Source organism: Salmo salar, chromosome ssa21 (assembly GCF_905237065.1).
Source record: "Salmo salar chromosome ssa21, Ssal_v3.1, whole genome shotgun sequence".
Classification (NCBI taxonomy): domain Eukaryota; kingdom Metazoa; phylum Chordata; class Actinopteri; order Salmoniformes; family Salmonidae; genus Salmo; species Salmo salar.
Window position 1 is genome coordinate 4,082,940 of NC_059462.1, and position 24,252 is coordinate 4,107,191.

General features: G+C 41.9%; 1 protein-coding gene across 3 annotated transcripts in view; it reads right to left on the minus strand.

Annotated features, from left to right (window-relative positions):
• The window catches only part of nalcn (sodium leak channel, non-selective), a 357,726-nt gene that overhangs the window by 118,521 nt on the left and 214,953 nt on the right, over positions 1 to 24,252 (minus strand). For all 3 annotated transcript variants that reach the window (XM_014163790.2, XM_014163789.2, XM_014163792.2), the window contains 2 exons: positions 17,314 to 17,451; positions 8,140 to 8,214 (listed from right to left, as the gene is read on the minus strand). In XM_014163790.2, the coding sequence (XP_014019265.1) occupies positions 8,140 to 8,214; positions 17,314 to 17,451 (213 nt within the window). The remainder of the gene's footprint in view (positions 1 to 8,139; positions 8,215 to 17,313; positions 17,452 to 24,252) is intronic.

Sequence of the window (24,252 nt, forward strand, 5' to 3'; positions counted from 1 at the left end):
ACTTCCAAAGTTGTGGCAAAATGGCTTAAGGACAACAAAGTCAAGGTATTGGAGTAGCCATCACAAAGCCCTGACCTCAATCCTATAGAACATTTGTGAGAAGAACTGAAAAAGCATGTGCGAGCAAGGAGGCCTACAAACCTGACTCAGTTACACCAGCTCTGTCAGGAGGAATGGGCCAAAATTCATCCAACTTATTGTGGGAAGCTTGTGGAAGGCTACCCAAAACGTTTGACCCAAGTTAAACAATTTAAAGACAACGCTACCAAATACCAATTCAGTGTATGTAAACTTCTGACCCACTGGAAATGTGATGAAAGAAATTAAAGGTGAAATAAATCATTCTGTCTACTATTATTCTGACATTTCACATTCTTAAAATAAAGTGGTGATCCTAACTGACCTAAGACAGGGATTTTTACTAAGATTAAATGTCAGGAATTGTGAAAAACTGAGTTTAAATGTATTTGGCTAAGATGCATGTAAACTTCCGACTTCAGCTGTATATAAAAATTGGACGATTAATCTGTATTGGATTTTTTTGGTTCACCAATAATCGGTAATGGCATTGAAAAATCATAATCGGTCGACCTCCAGACAGGACTGTTGGACTACCAATTGGATACAACAAAATTGGGGAGAAAAAGGGGTAAAATAATAATATATTTTTTAAACTGAACAAAATTATAAGCGCAACATGTAAAGTGTCGGTCCATTGTTTAATGAGTTGAAATAAAATATCCAAAAAATGTTCCATATGCACAAAAAGCTTTTCTCTCTCAAATGTTGTGCACAAATTTGTTTACAGCCCTGTTGGTGAGCATTTCTCCTTTGCCAAGATAATCCATCCACCTTCCAGGTATGGCATATGCTCTCTCACCACTGGTGTCCCCCAGGGCTCTGTTCTAGGCCCTCTCCTATTCTCGCTATACACCAAGTCACTTGGCTCTGTCATATCCTCACATGGTCTCTCCTATCATTGCTATGCAGACGACACACAATTAATCTTCTCCTTTCCCCCTTCTGATAACCAGGCGGCGAATCGCATCTCTGCATGTCTGTCAGACATATCAGTGTGGATGACGGATCACCACCTCAAGCTGAACCTCGGCAAGACGGAGCTGCTCTTCCTCCCGGGGAAGGACTGCCCGTTCCATGATCTCGCCATCACGGTTGACAACTCCCTTGTGTCCTCCTCCCAGAGTGCTAAGAACCTTGGCGTGATCCTGGACAACACCCTGTCGTTCTCCACTAACATCAAGGCGGTGACCCGATCCTGTAGGTTCATGCTCTACAACATTCGCAGAGTACGACCCTGCCTCACACAGGAAGCGGCGCAGGTCCTAATCCAGGCACTTGTCATCTCCCGTCTGGATTACTGCAACTCGCTGTTGGCTGGACTCCCTGCCTGTGCCATTAAACCCCTACAACTCATCCAGAACGCCGCAGCCCGTCTGGTGTTCAACCTTCCCAAGTTCTCTCACGTCACCCCGCTCCTCCGCTCTCTCCACTGGCTTCCAGTTGAAGCTCGCATCCGCTACAAGACCATGGTGATTGCCTACGGAGCTGTGAAGGGAACGGCACCTCCATACCTTCAGGCTCTGATCAGGCCCGACACCCAAACAAGGGCACTGCGTTCATCCACCTCTGGCCTGCTGGCCCCCCTACCTCTGAGGAAGCACAGTTCCCGCTCAGCCCAGTCAAAACTGTTCGCTGCTCTGGCACCCCAATGGTGGAACAAGCTCCCTCACGACGCCAGGACAGCGGAGTCAATCACCACCTTCCGGAGACACCTGAAACCCCACCTCTTTAAGGAATACCTAGGATAGGATAAAGTAATCCTTCTACCCCCCCCCTTAAAAGATTTAGATGCACTATTGTAAAGTGGTTGTTCCAATGGATATCATAAGGTGAATGCACCAATTTGTAAGTCGCTCTGGATAAGAGCGTCTGCTAAATGACTTAAATGTAAATGTAAAGGCATATCAAGAAGCTGATTAAACAGCATGATCATTAGACATGTCCACCTTGTGCTGGGGACAATAAAATGCCAATCTAAAATATGCAGTTTGGTAAAGGAAGATACACGACATGGACAAAAGTATGTGGACACCTGCTCGTCAAATATCTCATTCCAAAATCATGGGCATTAAAATGGAGTTGGTCCCCCCTTTGCTGCGTAACAGCCTCCACTCTTCTGGAAAGGCTTTCAACTAGATGTTGGAACATTACTGCAGGAACTTACTTCCCATTCAGCCACAAGAGCATTAGTGAGGTCGGGCACTGATGTTGGGGGATTAGGCCCACAGTCAGTGTTCCAATTCATCCCAAAGGTGTTGGATGGGGATGAGGTCAAGGCTCTGTGCAGGCCAGTCAAGTTCTTCCACAACGATCTCGACAAACCATTTCTGTATGGACCTTGCTTTATGCACAGAGGCATTGTCATGCTGAAACAGGAAAGGACCTTCCCTAAACTGTTGCCACAAAGTTGGAAGCACAGAATCGTCTAGAATGTAATTGTATGCTGTAGTGTTTCCCTTCATTGGAACTAAGAGGCCTAGCCCGAACCATGAAAAACAGCCCCAGACCATTATTCCTCCTCAACCAAACTTTACAGTCGGCACTATGCATTTGCGTTTCCACTGATGCAGGGTCCAATGGCAGCAAGCGTTACACCACTCCAGCCGACGCGTGATGGTAATCTTAGGCTTGTGTGCGCCTGCTTTAGAACTCGGCAGTCCCGCTCTGTGAGCTTGTGTGGCCTACCACTTCGCAGCTGAGCCGTTGTTGCTCCTAGATGTTTCCACTTCATAATAACAGCACATAGCAGGGAAGACATTTTGACAACCTGACTTGTTAGAAAGGTGGCATCCTATGACGGTACCACGTTGAAAGTCACTGAGCTTTTCAGTAAGGCCATTCTACTGCCAATGTTTAGTTATGGAGTTCGCATGGCTGTGTGCTCGATTTTATACTGTCAGTAACGGGATGAAATAGACTAATCTAATAATTTGTGTTAATATAGTGTATCATGACTAGCTTAAATCATTTGCATATCAGGACTTGCTTGAATCATTTAAGTATCATGACTTAACTCACTATGTTTCTAACTACAGCACATCTTAAAGAGATAGCTAAGGACAGGTAGGCATATTTCAAAGAGAGACATATACATGAGTCCTTACTCAGCAATGGAAATGTCAATTTCATTTTGTTCTCATTCTACCGTTAACATGAACACTGTACCACATGAACAAATTATACATTTCCACACTCACACAACCAACTGTACACACGTACGTCGTACACACGTAGCTTTTATAGATGGAATTGAAATACATTTGCCTCGAGCGGAGGTAATTGGCATGTTCAAATGGTTTTGCTGTTAACACACACACACACACACACACACACACACACACACACACACACACACACACACACACACACACATATGACATTATGAACTACAAGATTTTCCATCAATGTTTCGACCTTCTGTTTAGATCAAAAGCTGCCTGTGATTGCCTCCACTTTCCAATATCTGCAGAGGCAGTTTGGATCCAAAAACTGTAATACCTATACTGAGTTCAAAGATTTGCATGAATACACATTTTGAATAGATTATTCACCTTCAATTTGTTTTTCCATTATTTCCAATTAATTTGAGCATGACAATTGTCTACGGGCGCGGCAGACTGTGAAAAGGAAAGGATTAACAATGTCCCAGGGAAGATCATGCATGCATGGGCTCTGTGTTCAAGGTTCCCCAGGAAAGTATCATTGATATACGGCTTGTCAGTTTTGCCTGGCTTTTCAGTTAAAAAAAAGTTTGAACAAAAAATATACACTTAAATCATAGTTTGTTTGATTGATTGGTTTGATAGATCGATTAATTGATCATTTGATTGACATTGGTTTAAGGAAATACCCAAAAGTCTATCTGAAATATTTCTGGTTGAGATGTGGTAGCATCACAGTGGAAAAGAATACACATTACATCACATTCAACCATTCAAATGCTGCTCTCTACCATAAACAGTGATCATATACATGAAATGAACAGTGAAATATACAGTGAGCAACAAAAGTATTAGGACAGTAACAAATGATTTGATATTTTGTCTCTTTACTCCAGCACATTGGATTTTAAATAATATGACTGAGGTTAAAGTGCAGGCTGTCAGCTTTAATGTGAGGGTATTCATCCATATCAGTTGAACTGTTTTGAAATTACAGCACTTTTTGTTAATAGTCATTCCATTTTAGGGGACCAAAAGTATTCGGACAAATTCACTTCTGTGTAAACATGTTTCCAAACACTTTTACATTAATGTGGATGCTACAATGATTACGGATAATCATGAATGAATCGTGAAAAATGATGAGTGTGAAAGTTAGATGCACAAACACACTATACATTGCATTCGAAATGTATTCAGACCCCTTGCCTTTTTCCACATTTTGTTAAGTTACAGCCTTATTCTAAAATTGATTAAATCATATTTTTTTTCTCATCAGTCTACACATAATACCCCATAATGACAGAGCAAAAACTGTTTTTTTTTAATGTCTGCGCATTTATTAAAAATAAAAAACAGCAACATTTACATAAGTATTCAGAGCCTTTAATCAGTACTTTGTTGAAGCACCTTTGGCAGCAATTACAGCCTCTAGTCTTGTTGGGTATGACGCTACAAACTTGGCACAGCTGTATTAGGGGAGTTTCTCCCATTCTTCTCTGCAGATCCTCTCAAGCTCTGTCAGATTGGATGGGGAGCGTCGCTGTACAGCTATTTTCAGGTCTCTCCAGAGATGCTCGATCTAGTTAAAGTCCGGGCTCTGGCTGGGCCACTCAAGGACATTCAGAGGTGTGTCCCGAAGCCACTCCTGCGTTGTCTTGGCTGTGTGCTTAGAGTCGTTATCCTGTTGGAAGGTGGAACTTCACTCCAGTCTGAGGTCCTGAGCGCTCTGGAGAATGTTTTCATCAAGGATCTCTCTGTACTTTGCTCTGTTAATATTTCCCTCGATCCTCCCAGTCCCTGCCACTGAAACACTTCCCCACAGCATGATGCTGCCTCCACCATGGATCACCGTAGGGATGGTGCCAGGTTTCCTCAAGACGTGACACTTGGCATTCAGGCCAAAAAGTTCAATATTGGTTTCATCAGACCAGATAATCTTGTTTCTCATGGTCTGAGAGTCCTTTAGGTGGCTTTTGGCAAACTCCAAAAGGCACCAAGTGTGCCTTTTACTGAGGAGTAGCCTCCGTCTGGCCACTCTACCATAAAGGCCTGATTGGTGGAGTGTTGTAAAGATGGTTGTCCTTCTGGAAGGTTCTCCCATCTCCACAGAGGAACTCTGGAGCACTGTCAGAGTGACCATTGGGTTCTTGGTCACCTCCCTGACCAAGGCCCTTCTCCCCCAACTGCTCAGTTTGGCCGGGTGGCCAGCTCTAAGAAGAGTCTTGGTGGTTCTAAACTTCTTCCACTGTGTTCTTGGGGACCTTCAATGCTGTAAAAAGAATTGGTGCCTTGACACAATCCTGTCTCGGAGCACTACGGACAATTCCTTAGACCTCATGGCTTGGTTTTTGTTCTGACATGCTCTTTCAACTGTGAGACCTTATATAGACAGGTGTGTGCCTTTCCAAATAATTTTCAATCAAGTCAATTTACCACAGGTGGACTCCAAGTTGTAGAAACATCTGAAGGATTATCAATGGAAACAGGATGCACCGGAGTTCAATTTGAGTCTCATAGCAAAGGGTGTGAACACTTAAGTAAATGAGGTATTTCTGTTTTTTGCTTTTAATACACAAGAACCTGTTTTCGCTTTGTCATTATGGGGTATTGTGTATAGATTGATGAGGGAAACAATTTATTTAATCCCTTTTAGAATAAGGATGTAAGGTAACAATATGTGGAAAAAGGGAAGGGGTCTGAATACTTCCCAAATGCACTGTATACACAAAAGTATGAGGACACCCCTTAAAATTTGTGGATTTGGCTATTTAAGCCACATCCATTACTGACAGGTGTATAAAATCGAGCACACAGCTATGCAATCTCAATAGACAAACATTGGCAGTAGAATGGCCTTACTGAAGAGCTCAGTCACTTTCACCATAGCACCATCAAATCTGCCCTGCAAGAGCTGCCCCGGTCAACAGTAAGTGCTGTTATTGTGAAGTGGAATCGTCTAGGAGCAAGAACGGGTCAGCCGCGAAGTGGTAGGCCACACAAGCTCACAGAGCGGGACCGCCGAGTGCATAGCACGTAAAAATCGTCTGTCCTGGGTTGCAACACTCACTACCGCATTCTAAATGGCCTCTGGAAGCAACGACAGCACAAGAATTGTTCGTCAGGACCTTCATGAAATGGGTTTCCATGGCCGAGCAGCTGCACACAAGCCTAAGATCACCATGCGCAATGCCAAGCGTCGGCTGGAGTGGTGTAAAACTCGCCGCCATTGGACTCTGGAGCAGTGGAAATGCGTTCTCTGGAGTGATGAATCACCCTTCACCATCGTGCAGTTCGACAGACAAATCTGGGTTTGGCGGAGGAGGAGAAGGAATAATGGCTGCAGCTGTTTTTCATAGTTCGGGCTAGGCCCTTAGTTCCAGTGATGGGAAACCTTAACGCTACAGCGTATAACGACATTCTAGAGGATTCTGTGCTTCCAACTTTGTGGTAACAGTTTGGGGAAGGACCTTTCCTGTTTCAACATGACAATGCACCTGTGCACAAAGCAAGGTCATATAGAAATGGTTTGTCGAGATAGGTGTGGAAGAAATTTACTGGCCGTCACAGATCCCTTACCTCAACCCCATCGAACACCTTTGGGATGAATTGGAACGCCGACTGCAAGCCAGACATAATCGTCCAACATCAGTGCCCGACCTCACTAATGCTCTTGTCGCTAAATCTAAGCACATTGAAAAGTCCTTTCCGTGAATACTCGTCTGGTGGAGCGCTGCATTTGCATATGATGCAGGAGACACCTTGTTAAAGTTCACCAACCGAGCTCTGATGATTGCCCCTGTCCCCCTGTTTGTGTGTTTGTCAGCATGTGTGTGTGTGTGTGTGTGTCACCAGCACTGCTTTTTCATGCTAATTGCACAATGAGTCATGATGGAACACAACAGCCACACAAAGGTGAGAAATGAGAGATCAGTTAGTAAGTTGGCCCCCATATTCTGACAATATCTGAGGCTATTCCACCTCAGTATATTCCACCATAGATATTATAAGTCACTGTGGAACCCTGGTATGGTGGTAATTATTATCATGCAACAACAATCAAAGTAATGAAACAATGACGATGTGATGAACCATGTGACATATCGATATTTTAGCTAGAAGGGAACTCCCCTCCAATCTGAGAATGTCAATTATGTAATGTGATGTAGTGGTAAAAAAAAGTGAGCACACACTGAAAGGTGTATACACATCATTGGCGTATGTTCACGCTCCACTACATCCCTAGTGGTGATGTCATGTGATACTAAACACAGGAGACACACAGGAAATCACAACTGCAAAAGTTAAGTAAAAACTAAATATAATAATAATATTGTCTGTTGCTCTTCTGTTTTGGCCCGTGTCCAGCAGGTCTCGTTATGTACAGTCCAGATTAATGGAATGTGCGTGTGTGGGTCAACACTTAATAGAACCAACACTTATGTTGACCAACAGTTGTTACTGGAGCTTAAACCACACAGGGGCCATTCCAAAGTTCATAAAGTCCAAGGCAATCCATATGTAGGGAATGTTGAGAGTGGGAGGACTGTAGACCAGCTTTAATTCCCGGATGGATACAAAGGATTCAAGGATCAAGGCTTGAGCACCATTGATTCACAATATTGGGAATGTGCAGGTGTCAATACTAAATTAATTGGAAATACTCTGCATGAATTTTGTCTGGCAACTGTATAGATTCAGCTTGACTCTAGAATCCAGTATCACTTCTTCTTAGGCATGAACATGTTTGATACACATTGGGGTGAACTATTATTGTAATACCAGATTCAATTAAATATAATGACACTGCCCATATTTCAAGTCGAATAAATCGAAGGCTGCTCTGGGAAAAGTCTGAACCACAGGTCAATAACCTAAAAGGAAAACCAGAACTTACTTGTTTGAGTTTCTTCAAGTCTTCATCCAACTCTAGATTATCAAGGATGACGGCCACGAAAAGGCTGAGCAGAATCTGCAACACAACCACAAGGGATTTATGAGAATACTTATTTTCAAATGATATGGAATGTTCCTAGATGCTGAAAACTAACCACCGAACTACTGCTGTTTTTTCAGAGGTTAGTGTCATGGCATCACCAGATGCTTTTTCTGAAAATGAAATAAGCTCCTTATTCGTATTAGTGCTGTGTTCTGTCCTCAAAACATCCTCTGTGTCTGGCTGTGTCTGAGTCTGGTTTGTTATCTCATATCTTCCACTATCACAGGCCCAATGTTCAAATGTCAATGCTCAAGTCCTCAACTCTGATTAGCAGTCAAAAGCAGTGTCACAATCAACCACATCTGGGTTCAAACAGTTTTGTTTTGGTTAAGCATACTTTAGTTGCACTTGATTAAGCTTACCTAGCTAAATGAAACCAATGGAACAGTCCCAAAAATGTAAATCCTATGAACCCAGGTCTGTAATCAACACAGCTGCTGATTGGAGTCATGCTATGCGGTTGTGGATCATTTTGTCCACCCGTACGACACATCAGTGTCCATTTACTGAAATACACTGTATGTGCTTTCATGGTTTGATGAAGTCAAAACTACAGCCATAATTGACAATTGGAGTTAACATTTTCTGATCTGAAAACCGATTGACTGACTGATTATATAAATGCCATTGGGAGAGGCAATTTTTTTGGACATAGTTACATCATTTAAACTCAAATTAAATTGTATTTGTCACATACCGAATACAACAGGTGTAGACCATACAGTGAAATGCTTCCTTACAAGCCCTTAACCAACAAGGCAGTTTTAATTTGAATCATATCTCAACATCTCATATTGTATTTTATGTCAATCATCCACAGACAAGGACTCATTAAAGAGTTGCTCATGCTACTACTACAGAAAGAGTTATACGGTTCACAAGCATTTTACTTTGTGGCTCATTTGGTAGAACATGGTTGACCATAGGTGATGATTTTGATTCCATACAAAAATATATGCACACATGACTAAGTTGCTTTGGATAAAAGCGTCTACTAAATTGCATATATTATATATTACTACCTTTTTGTCTATGAGGGTAAAATGTATCAACATTCCACAACCACATAAGCCAAACTAACATTCCACACTTCAAAAAAAAAATCAATCTTCATGAATGTTATGAGTTTGAAATATAAATAGACATTTTTATGCGTTTTGTATTGCATTTTACATTGTATCATGTATCGTATTATGCATGTGATACGTCGTTGGGATACGTGGTTGGGATACTGCACTAGCTGTGGGTCGCTCTGGATGGCAGCATCTGCTGAACGGCTAAATGGTCATGTCAATGTAGTGCTATGTATGTGTATTTATGTACACTGCTCAAAAAAATAAAGGGAACACAAACAACACAATGTAACTCCAAGTCAATCACACTTCTGTGAAATCAAACTGTCCACTTAGGAAGCAACACTGATTGACAATAAATTTCACATGCTGTTGTGCAAATGGAATAGACAACAGGTGGAAATTATAGGCAATTAGCAAGACACCCCCAATAAAGGAGTGGTTCTGCAGGTGGGGACCACAGACCACTTCTCAGTTCCTATGCTTCCTGGCTGATGTTTTGGTCACTTTTGAATGCTGGCGGTGCTTTTACTCTAGTGGTAGCATGAGACGGAGTCTACAACCCACACAAGTGGCTCAGGTAGTGCAGCTCATCCAGGATGGCACATCAATGCGAGCTGTGGCAAGAAGGTTTGCTGTGTCTGTCAGTGTAGTGTCCAGAGCATGGAGGCGCTACCAGGAGACAGGCCAGTACGTCAGGAGACGTGGAGGAGGCCGTAGGAGGGCAACAACCCAGCAGCAGGACGGCTACCTCCGCCTTTGTGCAAGGAGGAGCAGGAGAAGCACTGCCAGAGCCCTGCAAAATGACCTCCAGCAGGCCACAAATGTGCATGTGTCTGCTCAAACGGTCAGAAACAGACTCCATGAGGGTGGTATGAGGGCCCGACGTCCACCGTGCAGGACGTTTGGCATTTGCCAGAGAACACCAAGATTGGCAAATTCGCCACTGGCGCCCTGTGCTCTTCACAGATGAAAGCAGGTTCACACTGAGCACATGTGACAGACGTGACAGAGTCTGGAGACGCCGTGGAGAACGTTCTGCTGCCTGCAACATCCTCCAGCATGACCGGTTTGGCGGTGGGTCAGTCATGGTGTGGGGTGGCATTTCTTTGGGGGGCCGCACAGCCCTCCATGTGCTCGCCAGAGGTAGCCTGACTGCCATTAGGTACCGAGATGAGATCCTCAGACCCCTTGTGAGACCATATGCTGGTGCGGTTGGCCCTGGGTTCCTCCTAATGCAAGACAATGCTAGACCTCATGTGGCTGGAGTGTGTCAGCAGTTCCTGCAAGAGGAAGGCATTGATGCTATGGACTGGCCCGCCCGTTCCCCAGAGCTGAATCAATTGAGCACATCTGGGACATCATGTCTCGCTCCATCCACCAACGCCACGTTGCACCACAGACTGTCCAGGAGTTGGCGGATGCTTTAGTCCAGGTCTGGGAGGAGATCCCTCAGGAGACCATCCGCCACCTCATCAGGAGCATGCCCAGGTGTTGTAGGGAGGTCATACAGGCACGTGGAGGCCACACACACTACTGAGCCTCATTTTGACTTGTTTTAAGGACATTACTTCAAAGTTGGATCAGCCTGTAGTATGGTTTTCCACTTTAATTTTGAGTGTGACTCCAAATCCAGACCTCCATTGGTTGATAAATTGGATTTTCATTGATTATTTTTGTGTGATTTTGTTGTCAGCACATTCAACTATGTAAAGAAAAAAGTATTTAATAAGATTATTTATTTCATTCAGATCTAGGATGTGTTGTTTAAGTGTTCCCTTTATTTTTTTGAGCAGTGTATATTATTTGTTGTGTTTACTGTTTGGACACCAGGAAGAGTAGTCGCTACCAAATACTAAATGTCTAGTTGGAAATTGAATGCAGGGGCAAGCTTTATGGATGCTATTTTGGATGTGACATATTCTATCAATGATACTCCTCGAGCTCAATATGTTTGTTACAATGTGCAGAGTCATCATCCAAGTCCTTAAAGGATGTCCTGTTTATAGGATGATATCACAATGCTGGGGAATGAGATCTCTAACACCTTATTCCAGATCTGGGTTTCAAATACTTGAAAAATCTTATCAAATATGTTATGTGTGCCCGTTTGAGCTTGCCTAGCTAAATGAACCAATAGAAAAGTCTGCAAACCCCGCCGATCTGGCACTCCAAGCAAGGATAAATTCCATGCAATCAAACTCACAATGCAAGCAAATGTATTTGAAAGGACAGTTCAAGTATTTGAACCCATGTCTTATTCTTCTGAGAAGAATATCACAATGCATATTTCAAATAGAGGGGGATGTTGATTGAAAAAAATCTGTATTATTGGTACCGGTATGAGTGGTGCTATTTGAAGTTTTGTAAAATGTTTTAAAATGTCCTGTTTTTGGTTGAATGAACCACTGAACATAAGATGTCCCTTCACAGGAAAAGTGTTTTATTGGAACCTGAACATCAAGGTGAATCTCCATTTCTCCCTTACCACCGTTATGACTGCATCACAAGGAAATCAGCATAGAGATTCTAATTCCTAATTCTATGGAAACCATCAATGCGTTCTATATTTGCAACTTTATAGAGACAAATTCGAGATTCTCCTCAAAAACAACCAAACCTTGTGCAAGCTTGATCCTTGTAGTTGCACATTCTGGATGAAACTGAAGAGGTATTCCATATTTGGCTCTGTTTTTAATCTAGTATTTAATGTTTGCTTTTGTGCTGTAGGCTACAGTGTCCTTGGTTGACTTTAAAATGAAACTTATTGATATTGTATTTTTATCAGGTCAGATGAGGACAGTGACAGTGTGACAAGGGTCGCCCGGAAGAGGACACAGGATTCAGCTCTTTGCCCAGGAGGTTCTCAGTCTCAGGGAACCAATCGGAAAAGACAGAGGGTTTGATGAGGATAGGGACTCAACTGACATCAACCAATCTCCCCAAAACTTTTCATGTAGTCATGGTGGGCGAGCACCATTTCATTGCATGTTGCATTTCTCTTGATTTGATGCTGACATTTACTAAATGTACTACTATTATTCTTAGTCTTCTTACATTATGAAAAATGAAGTAGACCTGCAATCTCATTGTCCTTGGGTATTTTAATGGCTATCATTTCTTGAGATTGGATTTGAATATGTAGCTAATGAAAATGCATCTGACTGACACACTAAACTAAGATTGTTTAAAAGCTTCAAATAAAAAAAAAAAGAAATATATCCACTTCAAAATACATGTGAATATACAGTACATGTGTATCTATCAATCTGGGAGAAAGGGTGCGTATGCTTTATAGAATCCGAATAGAATCCATCCTTGCTTTTAATATTGTGAGGTGCTTTGGTGCTCTAGGGAACAATAGTCAGAATCCATTGAACAGGGTAATACAATTTAGTGGGAAGATCATTGGAGAAAGCCAGGAACCCCTCAGTGACATCTATAAAAAAACAAGTGAGGAAGAAGGGGGACAAATAGCTTTGGACATTATGCACACAATCCATGACCAGTCAAGCCCCCTGCCCTCCGGGCTCATATATAGATCTCTAGCATACAAGTCTAAGTCTAAGAGAGAAGCTTTGTGCATTTGATGACCTAACATGGTGGGTGATGAACATGAATTTATTTGTTACTTCAATGTTGCAGTCATGACGCAAGCGATGCTGTCAAATCCTCCCACATGTTAATAGTTTGACCAGCTGTTTTAATCAACTGGTATTGTTGAAAGTGGTTATTATATTGGCCGATTTGCTAGCAACAAACTATTTAGCTAGCTTTTAGCCGAGTGTTTCATTTGCAAAACGACCTCCTCTAAAGTAATGAACAGTGTCCTGACGAGAGAGTTAACTTTTCTATGCCAGGCGTATTTGCGCATAATCAGCTCATTGTTATGGATATATCCAAATACATTTTACAGGAAAACAGCTTAACCAAATGCAGATGCAGTTACTCTGCTGTTATTCTGACTGCACTGTTCGACGTGACTGTGTTAGCCGTAGTTGGTTAGCTGACAAACAAGGGATAAGAACGATGCCAGCCTGCACAGTAATTGAAGCAATTGAATGAACGACTGGGTCACGTCCATATATATAGAACAAAAATAATGAACAACTGGGCAATGGACACTGGCAACGCACTAACAACCAGGTTTGGTGAGAGGATGAAAAAGTATGAATTTCAATGAAAACATGTAATTTCTGCCAGTAAATGTGTGCTTTATAATTGCTTTCTTTGGCAACCGTGGTATAAGCAGGATAAATGTCTCCACTCAGTACAAAAAAAGTGGATTTCCACAGGTGTGGTCATTTAAATATGCTAAACGTGTTTTGTTTCATTCTGTGGAGAAATTTCCGTTAGCTAAATTAAGTTCTGTCTGTCTTTTTAATTCTGTGCTCTGTGCTAGGTTTTAAGTAGGCCTGTTGTAAAATAAATATCATTAGCCTATTGCTGTCATTTGTTGGGTATGGTAGGCACTAGCCTTTCTTGGTAATTGCTGCAATATAGCCGGTTCAAAACCTTTGAAGGTTTAAAACCCCCTAGAGTCTACCGACACACCGGTGCATCAAGCTAAGCAACATAGTAAAAAAATCTAAATCTGTCAGTTTAAGTTAGAGATATCAGTTTGTTTTTGCATGGGCTGCATCTCAATCTACAATATCCGCCTATGTCGCTTTCCGCATCTGCGGTGGAAAGTGGCAGAGACACAGCTCTGTTTGTCAGACCAGGAGACATCCCGAAAATCGGTCTTCTCAGGAAAAAGTCTGTAGCATCCGGATGGTTTGGTCTACAACTAATATCTCTACAGAAAGGAGAGACTCTCACGAACACAATAGTGTTCTCCCTCTTGCTCTACGACCACCACAAGTGTCAGAGGACTCGTCTAAAGGCAACCCATACAAATTGATGGAAGTATGGAGGTAAGGTGTTAAATATACTTTCTTATATCTCCTAGATATAGGACAGACACTTCAACCTTATTCCCCCCCCATGGCTTAGACTTTTAAGAATTAAACCAGTTCAGCCAGTAGGTAGTCTGGTAGTTCAAAGCATTGGACTAGTAATCGAAAGATCACTGGTTTGAATCCCTTAGCTGAAGAATAGGTCTATGTGCCCATGAGCAAGGCACTTAACCCTAAGTGCTCCTGTAAGTCCCTCTGGATAAGAGCGATTAGTAAATAACAGCTATTTAAACAAATTAAAATGTATGTTTTGTTTCATTCTGTTGAGCCATTTTCTTTGGCCAAATTAAGTTCCAACTGTAATGTTGTGTTTGCCGCAATATAATTTCCTGCTCGTATTTTTCCTATAAAAATTGGCTTGATTACTTTTGATATTATCCTAATAATGTTTAGAAACTTTTATTAAGGTTTGGTGTAGTGTGGCTATTAGGCTATTATACTGCAGGCCTGTGATATGAAGGCAGTGCGCACCGGTGCTCCATCTGACACGAACTGTTCAACTTCAGGTGAGGAAGAATGTTTTAGGCCTACCAGAGTTACTCTTATAATCTAACAATACAATGCTTATCATAATAAAAAATATTCAGATAAAAAATGTGCCTCCTTTTGTACGCCCAGATCTGTATAGCATAAGCAGTAGCCTAAACTAAACTTCTCTTCCTTTATATAATTGTTTTTATATATTAATATCATACAGTGAACGCCTAAGTCTATAGGCCCATGCATCGAATGCCGTTAGTGTTCAAATCTCTGACAGCTGAACTGTGAAGTGTACAATTATTATTTTAGGAAAGTAATAAACAAAAAAACTATAGGCTATTAAGTTTTGTAATGCTACACATCATAACACAAGTAGCGGTATTTTGTAATTTGTTAAAGGTTGTTTTTAAAGACACGTAAATGTGGCTCATTTGGCCAGTATCACCTCTTTGGTGGCATGTTAGTGGAGTTGAGCGGTTGGAAATCCCTCGCATTGTTCATGAAAAAAAAGACAGTGCCTTTGAATTCATTTTTATAATTCATTTTTAGAAATCTGAGTTTGGCCAGTCTGTGGCTTCAGGCTAATGCGATGGTTTCTGAAGAGCTGGCCAGCAGCAGAGAATATCCTCTCCTCACTTGCAGAGCCACTGGGGATGACGCTAAACACTCTTTTGGCCACTCTTGCCAGGATGGGCAGAGATGCAGATTTTTTTTCTCTTTTTATATAGGTAGGCCTAAAAAATGTTGTGCAAAATAACGCAGTGACCACGCTCCTGGAGGTCATGGAGGCCATGGTGGGCGAGCACGATGAAGAATCCCAGAGCTCCACCATTGAGATCCCCAGAGGGCCTGACTGTGCCCTTGCAACTGTGATGGTGTCACCAAGGGTCACCTGGTTCAGGAGCATGGATTCAGACACAGTAGGGAATGAACCAGTCAGCTCCCAGCCAGAGAACTCACCTTCCAAGAGAGAAGGATCAGAGGAGGACGTCTCTATGAAGCCAAGCATCTCCAGAAAAAGAGCCACTGAATAGGACACTTCTGGTTGCCCAGGAGGCTTTCAGCCAGAGGGCCTGCCCTCCAAGAGGAAGAGAAGGTCAGAGGACTCTGACAGTTTCCTTGTCCCTATGGTGTCACCATAGGTCCCCTGTAAGAGGATGAGGGAGCTCAACCCTTTAAGTTGCATATCCTGGATGAAACTGAAGAGGTATTCTATCTCAATCTAGTTTTTCCTATTTGTTTTAGTGCTTTTATTTTTATTCCTATGTAGGCTAGTGTCCTTGGTTTAAAATTAAATGTATTGTTATTTGTATTATTATCAGGTCAGATCAGAGACAGTCTGACAAGGGTCGCCCGGAAGAGAACATGGGATTCAGATCCTTGTCCAATAAGTTCTGAATCTCAGGGAACCAATCGGAAGAGACAGAGGGTCTGATGAGGATAGGGACTCAACTCAACTCCCATCAACCAATCTCCACAAACTTTACATGTAGTCATGGTGGGCGAGCACCATCTCATTGCATGTGGTTGCATTTCCTAAATGTATTAACATTAGAATTGTTTGTCATTATCATCATATTGACTGAATAAAAATGTAATACACATGCAATCTGTCCTTGTGTCTCATAGCCTTTGGCTATTATTACTTTTGATTGGATTTGAAAATGTAGCTCAATAAAAATGTATCTGATTCAAACACTAAGCTAATATTGTTTAAAATATTAAAATTCAAGTAAAAAAATTACATACTTCAAAATAAATGTGAATACACATATTTAAAAAAATGATATGCAACTGGAGCTATGTAAATGGCTGTTAGGTTTGAATCCACAGGTGGCCACCTTGTGTAACCATACAGGTCTGTGTGCGACTGGACACAGCACATTCATTTGATGGAAAAGTTACTGGCCTGTCCTACACCGTAGAATAATATAGGTTGGTTTTTGATTACACAGAGACGTACTCCTTTGTCAGATCAATGTTTCATTATTTACAAAGCTTTCTTTTTTATATTTTCAAACAATGTCTCTCGACATACTATATCACACCATGAGATTGTGAGCAAGTGTAGAAATCTTTCAATCCACGGTAGCAAAGGTGTGATAGAATATTCCACTACGAGGTCATAAGGTTGTGTAGAGACAAGAGGCCTTATCAATACATTGAATAAGGTCAGACTTATCCACAGTGAGGCTGTGAAGAGCCTTTCATTAAAAGAAAGCAAGCCAGCACAATGGTATTCTGCTCTTGTGCTTCCATCCTTCCTTCCTACACCCACATATACTATAGAACATTACAATAGCCTTCGTCAGGTAACAACCCATAGAGACCAGGGTCTCATTTACAATGGTGCCCTGAGGACAACAATACAAATTCAAAATGGTCAATAGATTGTGGGTGTAATTCCCACAGGGATCAGATATACAAAAAAATGTATGCACCATAGAATTAGATCTATTCATTCTAATCATTCTATGGTATGTACTGACTGTAGGTTACTGAATAAAGTGTCTGCTAAATGGAATATATTAGGATGTACACTGTGCAGACAGAGCCCTTACCAGAGTAGCGAACAGATGGTAGAGGATGAAGTAGATAGCCACTACAGGAGCCCACATTTGACCAACAGCCACAAGAGTTTGGTCCATCACATCCACCCAACCCTCCTGGGTTAAGATCTGGAACATAGACATGAATGCCTGCGGGAGGGAGGGATAGAAGGGGGGGGTATTCCATTACAGTCCATCACCCTACAGTATAATACAATGGATAACAGCAGGAGAAATAGAGACTGACAGAGAGAGAGCGAGAGAGAAAGAGAGAGAGAGATTGCCTCCGGACATCGAGCCCTGAAAAAAAGGCAAAGATGGAGATGAGCTAGATCATTGACATTTTGAACATGTTCTTGCAGCAGGGACAGACAGATACATGGACATGTCACACACCTGATACACACACTTCTGCTATAGAATGAGTCATGGCAGATGGAGAGTAGCTGGAGCATGAATCACTAAGCTGTGTGTGTGTGTGTGTGTGTGTGTGTGTGTGTGTGTGTGTGTGTGTGTGTGTGTGTGTGTGTGTGTGTGTGTGTGTGTTAGGGATGCGCCCGACTGCATGTGACGAAGTGAAAATGTGAATCCCGCACCCGACCCTAACCCTCAAATATAGAAAATGTGCTGAACAGTCAGCGATGGAAGAGCAATTTCTTGACAGGCCTTTTTAGATAAGCCTATGTTTCTGGTTATAATTTCGGCCATTTTGGTAGGCAATTTGTTAGACAACTTATGCAGTTTCCCTTCTGTCATTACTTGTTGCCCTAGAATGAATGCTTCAATAAAATGAATGTTTTGGTAAAGTTTGTTTTCTCTTTCATATATGCTTCTCTCGAAAAGAAAAGACATTTAGGGAAAATGCATAGGCTAACTCCAAAATGTTTTGGGGGATTTTCCGTGCAAAATGTCCAGATGACAGTTTTATGATGCTGATAAAAAAAAAGCACCTTTACAGACGGTCCCTAACCATGCATTAATTCTCAAGATTCTGCTTAATTCTGCAGGAGTTAATATTATATAGAAGAGTATGTGAGAGGTTATAGACCTACAGTCAGTGTCCAGATTTCAGTTCAGCTACTATCCATTTAGGTCATCTGAACAGTAGGCCTACAGCTCCCTTGACGTACAATTTTGTCCCCGTCTTGTGACTGTCAAATTTTTATAGCGCTTCACAATCATTCACTCATAACATAGCTGCTGCTACACTATATATACAAAAATATGTGGACATCACTTCAACTTACTGAATTTGGCTATTTCAGCCACACCCGTTGCTGACAGGTGTATAAAATCGAGCACACAGTCATGCAATCGCCGTGGACAAACATTGGCAGAAGAATGGCCTTAATGAAGACCTCAGTGACTTTCAACATGGCACTGTCATAGGATAACCCTTTACCATCAAGCCAGTTCGTCAATGCCCTGCTAGAGCTGCCCCGGTAAACTGTAAGTGCTGTTATTGTGAAGTGGAAACGTCTAGGAGAATCAATGGCTCGGCCGTGAAGTCATAGGCCACATAAGCACACAGAACGTGACCGCCGAGCACTGAAGCCTGAAAAAACTGTCCTTTGTTGCAACACTCACTACCGAGTTCCAAACTGCCTCCGGAAGCAACGTCAGCACAATAATTGTTTGTCGGGAGCTTCATGAAATGGGTTTCCATTGCCGAGCAGACGCACACAAGCCTAAGATCACCATACGCAATGCCAAGCGTCGGCTGGAGTGGTGTAAAGCTCGCCACAACATTGGACTCTGTAGCAGTGGAAACACGTTCTCTAGCGTGATGAATCACACTTCACCATCTGGCAATCCGACGGACAAATCTGGGTTTGGTGGATGCCAAGAGAACGCTACCTGCCCCAATGCATAGTGCCAACTTTAAAGTTTGGTGGAGGAGGAAAAATGTTCTGGGGCTGTTTTTCATGGTTCGGACCCCTTAGTTCTGGTGAAGGGAAATCTTAACGCTACAGCATACAATGACATCTTAGAGGATTCTGTGCATCCAACTTTGTGGCAACAGTTTGGGGAAGGCCCTTTCCTGTTTCAGCATGACAATGACCCCGTGAACAAAGCAAGGTCCATACAGAAATGGTTTGTCGAGATCGGTGTGGAAGAACTTGACTGGCCTGCTAAGAGCCTTGACCTCAACCCCATCCAACACCTTTGGGATGAATTGTAATGACAACTGTGAGCCAGGCCTAATTGTCCAACATGAGTGCCCTAATGCTCTTGTGGCTGAATGGAAGCAAGTCCCTGTTCCAACATCTAGTGAAAAGCCTTCCCAGAAGAGTGGAGGCTGTAATAGCAGCAAAGGGGGGACTAAATCCATATTAATACCTATGATTTTGGAATGAGATGTTCGACGAGCAGGTGTCCACATACTTTTGGTCATGTAGTGTATCATCCTTTTACCACTTCACCAAATCTTTCCTAAACATTAGACTACTGTTCTGGCCCTCCCTTCTCCTTATTTTCAACTCTCCATTTAGCAGTTTTCTCTTATTAAATTACACTCCGGCATTGTCCCTTTTGCCTTAGTGGATACACGTTAACTTTACCTGCCCAAGTTCTCAAAAGCATTTTGCAATTGCTGTGTATTTGGCATGCTACAGTTAGGCCCTAAAGCTTATGCTTACACTACACACCAAATCCAGGTAAAAATTATGAAAGAAAGCCTCAATGTAGCCTATAGATAAGAACTGCATAAGAATTTAATGCATTTTTTCTCTTTATTCAACCCGACTGCCACCCACCCACCCTTCATCCACACAATATTTCATGACCCTAAACCCGCCCGCCTTATAACCGCGGGGAAATTTGGGTTATGAATTAACGTGTGCATCACTAGTGTGTGTGTATGTGTGTACGTGTGTGTATGTGTACTTGTGTGCACGTGTGTGTGGATGTGTCTGTGAATGCATGCATGTATATTTGTGTGTCTGATACAGACCCCCAAGGGTGCTATGACTTAGAGACTTGGCCCCATGTCCATTCCCAGTCTGTTTGTAGGTCAGATGAAGGTCAGCTGATCACCTGTGCCTTCAGGGTTGTAAGGCTCAATCCTAATACCCCCTTAGCCCTCCCCCTCGTTTGCGAGTCTCCTTCGGTGGGGGAGTGTCCCTCAAACGGAGCAATTAGTTGTAGGGAGAGATAAATAACCCTTGCAAATGGGAAATCACTACATCATTCGCAGACAGCAGAATTGACCAGTATAGCCTACCACGCAATTCATAGACAACCTGACCAGACAGGTGCAGGGCCTGAAGAACAGCTTGCAGTTCTCCCAGGGTCAGCTCAATGAGCTTAAACATGATTCTGTAAGTCATTGAGAGAGCACATCAGATCTGTATGTGAATGCATGATAACAATGACAGAGAAATGTGATTATTTCGAGGGACAATCAAGGCAGAACAATGTTGCAGACGGAAATGCAGAATCTCCACATTGGACCTGGACAGTCTGAGGACAAAGTGAGGGAAATGAACTCGAAGAAACTGAAGATGGACTGTGGGAGGTGTACTGTTAGATTTCAGTTCAGTCTGTGAAATGATTGACCATAACCTGTTGTTGAGAAAATGTACAGTTGAAGTCGGAAGTTTACATACACCTTAACCAAATACATTTAATCTCCTGACAGAGCTGGTGTAACTGAGTCAAGTTTATAGGCCTCCTTGCTCGCACACGCTTTTTCAGTTCTGCCCACAAATGTTCTATAGGATTGAGGTCAGGGCTTTGTGATGGCCACTCCAATACCTTGACTTTGTTGTCCTTAAGCCATTTTGCCATGACTTTGGAAGTATGCTTGGGGTCATTGTCCATTTGGAAGACCCATTTGTGACCAAGCTTTAACTTCCTGACTGATGTCTTGAGATGTTGCTTCAATATACCCACATAATTTTCCTACATCATGATGACATCTATTTTGTGAAGTGCACCAGTCCCTCCTGCAGCAAAGCAACCCCACAACATGATGCTGCCACCCCGTGCATCATGGTTAGGATGGTGTTCTTCGGCTTGCAAGCGTCCCCCTTTTTCCTCCAAACGTAACGATGGTCATTATGGCCAAACAGTTCTATTTTTGTTTCATCAGACCAGGCAAATATCCAAAAAGTACAATCTTTGTCCCCATGTGCAGTTGCAAACTGTAGTCTGACTTTTTTATGGTGGTTTTGGAGCGGTGGCTTCTTCTTTAACTGAGCGGCTTTTCAGGTTATGTCAATATAGCACTCCTTTTACTGTGGATATAGATACTTCCCGTACCTGTTTCCTCCAACATCTTCACAAGGTCCTTTGTTGTTGTTCTGGGATTGATTTGCACTTTTCCCACCAAAGTATGTTCATCTCTAGGAGACAGAACGCGTCTCCTTCCTTAGCGGTATAACGGCTGTGTGGTCCCATGGTGTTTATACTTCCATATTATTGTTTGTACAGATGAACGTTGTGCCTTCAGGCGTTTGGAAATTGCTCCCAAGGATGAACCAGACTTGTGGAGGTCGTCAATTTCTTTTTCTGAGGTCTTGGCTGAGTTTGAAGATAGGCTTTGAAGTACATCCACAAGTAGACCTCCAATTGACCTCCGAATTATGTTAATTAGCCTATCAGAAGCTTCTAAAGCCATGACATCATTTTCTGGAATTTTCCAAGCTGTTTAACCCCTGTGCGGCCTCACATCCAGCGAAAAATCATATCGCCATTAGCATAACAAAATGTAATAATTTAAAAAAATATTTAAAAAATTCAAATTATATCGTTTTATAGATACACCTCTCCTGAATCGAACCACATTTTCCGATTTCAAAAAGGCTTTACAGCAAAAGCAAAACATTAGATTATGTTAGAGGAGTATATCGTAAAAGTAGCCACATAGCCATTTTCCGACCAACCACATGCATCACAATTAACCAAAAAACAGCTAAATGCAGCACTAACCTTTGACAATCTTCATCAGATGACACACCTAGGACATCATGTTACACAATACATGCATTCTTTTGTTCGATAAAGTTCATATTTATATATAAAAACAGCATTTTACATCGGTGCGTAACGTTGACTAACTATTTTCCCTCAAATGCATCCGATGAAACAGAGCTACAATTTACTAAATTACTATTCGAAAACATTTTTAAAATGTAATATTGTCATTGTAAGATTTATAGATGAATATCTCTTGAAAGCACCTGTAATACCAGATTTAAAATTAACTTTACTGGGTAATCATACTTTGCGATGAAAGGGGATGCGATACTCTGAAAAATAGGCTAACGTTACATGTCAGCGCCATCTTGGAACAATCGCATATCACATCTAGTCTTGTATACTATTGTCAATAATCCCTTACCTTTGGTTGTCTTCATCAGAAAGCACTTCCAGGAATCCCAGGTCCACAACAAATGTATTTTCGTTCGAAAAAGTTCATCCATTATGTTCCATTAGCTTGTACTCGTTAGCGCGTCTGAAGGCTGATCCAAATCCTCCATCGGCCACGGGACAGCCATTTCGACAAAAAGCATTTTTTTCCCATTTAGGTTCGTTCAAACATGTCAAACGTTGTATAACATAAATCTTCAGGGCCTGTTTCAACAAGAGAGCCAATAAGATTCGAGGGGGACGATTGCATTGTGTTTCAAAACGTTTCGAAAGGGGAGGGTAACCAGGGGCGCCGGCGTCATAATGGTGATGGCCCTCTCCGTGTGACCACGTTCCACAGCGTCTCATTCATTCAATTTTAACAGTAGAAGGCTCAAACCAATTTGTGAAGACTGGGGACATCTAGTGGAAGCAATAGGAAGTGCTCAATGAACCATAGCTCACGGTGTGATTAATAGGCAACGTGATGAAGTTGAGTTCGCAATTCAGAATTCCACTTCCTGTTTCGATCTGCCTCGGGGTTTTGACTGGCATATGAGTTCTGTTATACTCACAGACACCATTCAAACAGTTTTAGAAACTTTAGGCTTTAGGGTGTTTTCTATCCACAAGTATTAATTATATGCATATCCTAGCTTCTGAGTTTGAGTAGGAGGCCGTTTAAAATGGGCACGAATTTTTTTCAAAAATCGCTTTAGCGCCCCCTATCCTAGGGGAACACCAAGAGGTTAAAGGCACAGTCAACTTAGTGTATGTAAACTTCTGACCCAAAATGAATTGTGATATAGTGAATTATAAGTGAAATAATCTGTCTGTAAACAATTAATAGGTAAAATGTACATGTGTCATGCACAAAGTAGATGTCCTAACCAACTTGCCAAAACTATAGTTTGTTAACAAGACATTTTTGGAGTGGTTGAAAAACGAGTTTTAATGACTCCAACCTAAGTGTATGTAAACTTCCGACTTCAACTGTATATGTTATGGCTTTTCAACCTCTGCTATATCATGGATTCAGAGCTATCTATCCAATAGAACTCAGAGGGTTTTCTTCAATGGAAGGTTCTCTAATGTAAAAATGTAAAGTGTGGTGTACTACAGGGCAGCTCTCTAGGCCCTCTACTGTTTTTTATTTTTAACAATGACCTGCCATTGGCATTAAACAAAGCATGTGTGTCCGTGTATGCTAATGATTCAACCACATACGCATCAGCAACCACAGCTAATTAAGTCACTGAAACTCTTAACAAAGAGTTGCAGTCTGTTTTGGAATGGGTGACCAGTAATAAACTGGTCTTGAACATCTCTAAAACTAATAGCATTGTATTTTGTTAAAATAATTCCCTAAGTTCTAGACCTCAGCTGAATCTGGTAATGAATGGTGTGGCTGTTGAACAAGATGAGACTAAATTACTTGGTGCTACCTTAGAATAAACTGTCATGGTCAAAAAATATAGATTCAATGGTTGTATAGTTGGGGAGAGTTCGGTCCGTAATAAAGAGATGCTCTGCTTTTTTGACAGCACACTGCACAAAGCAAGTCATTCAGGCACTAGTTATATCTTATATTTTAATATA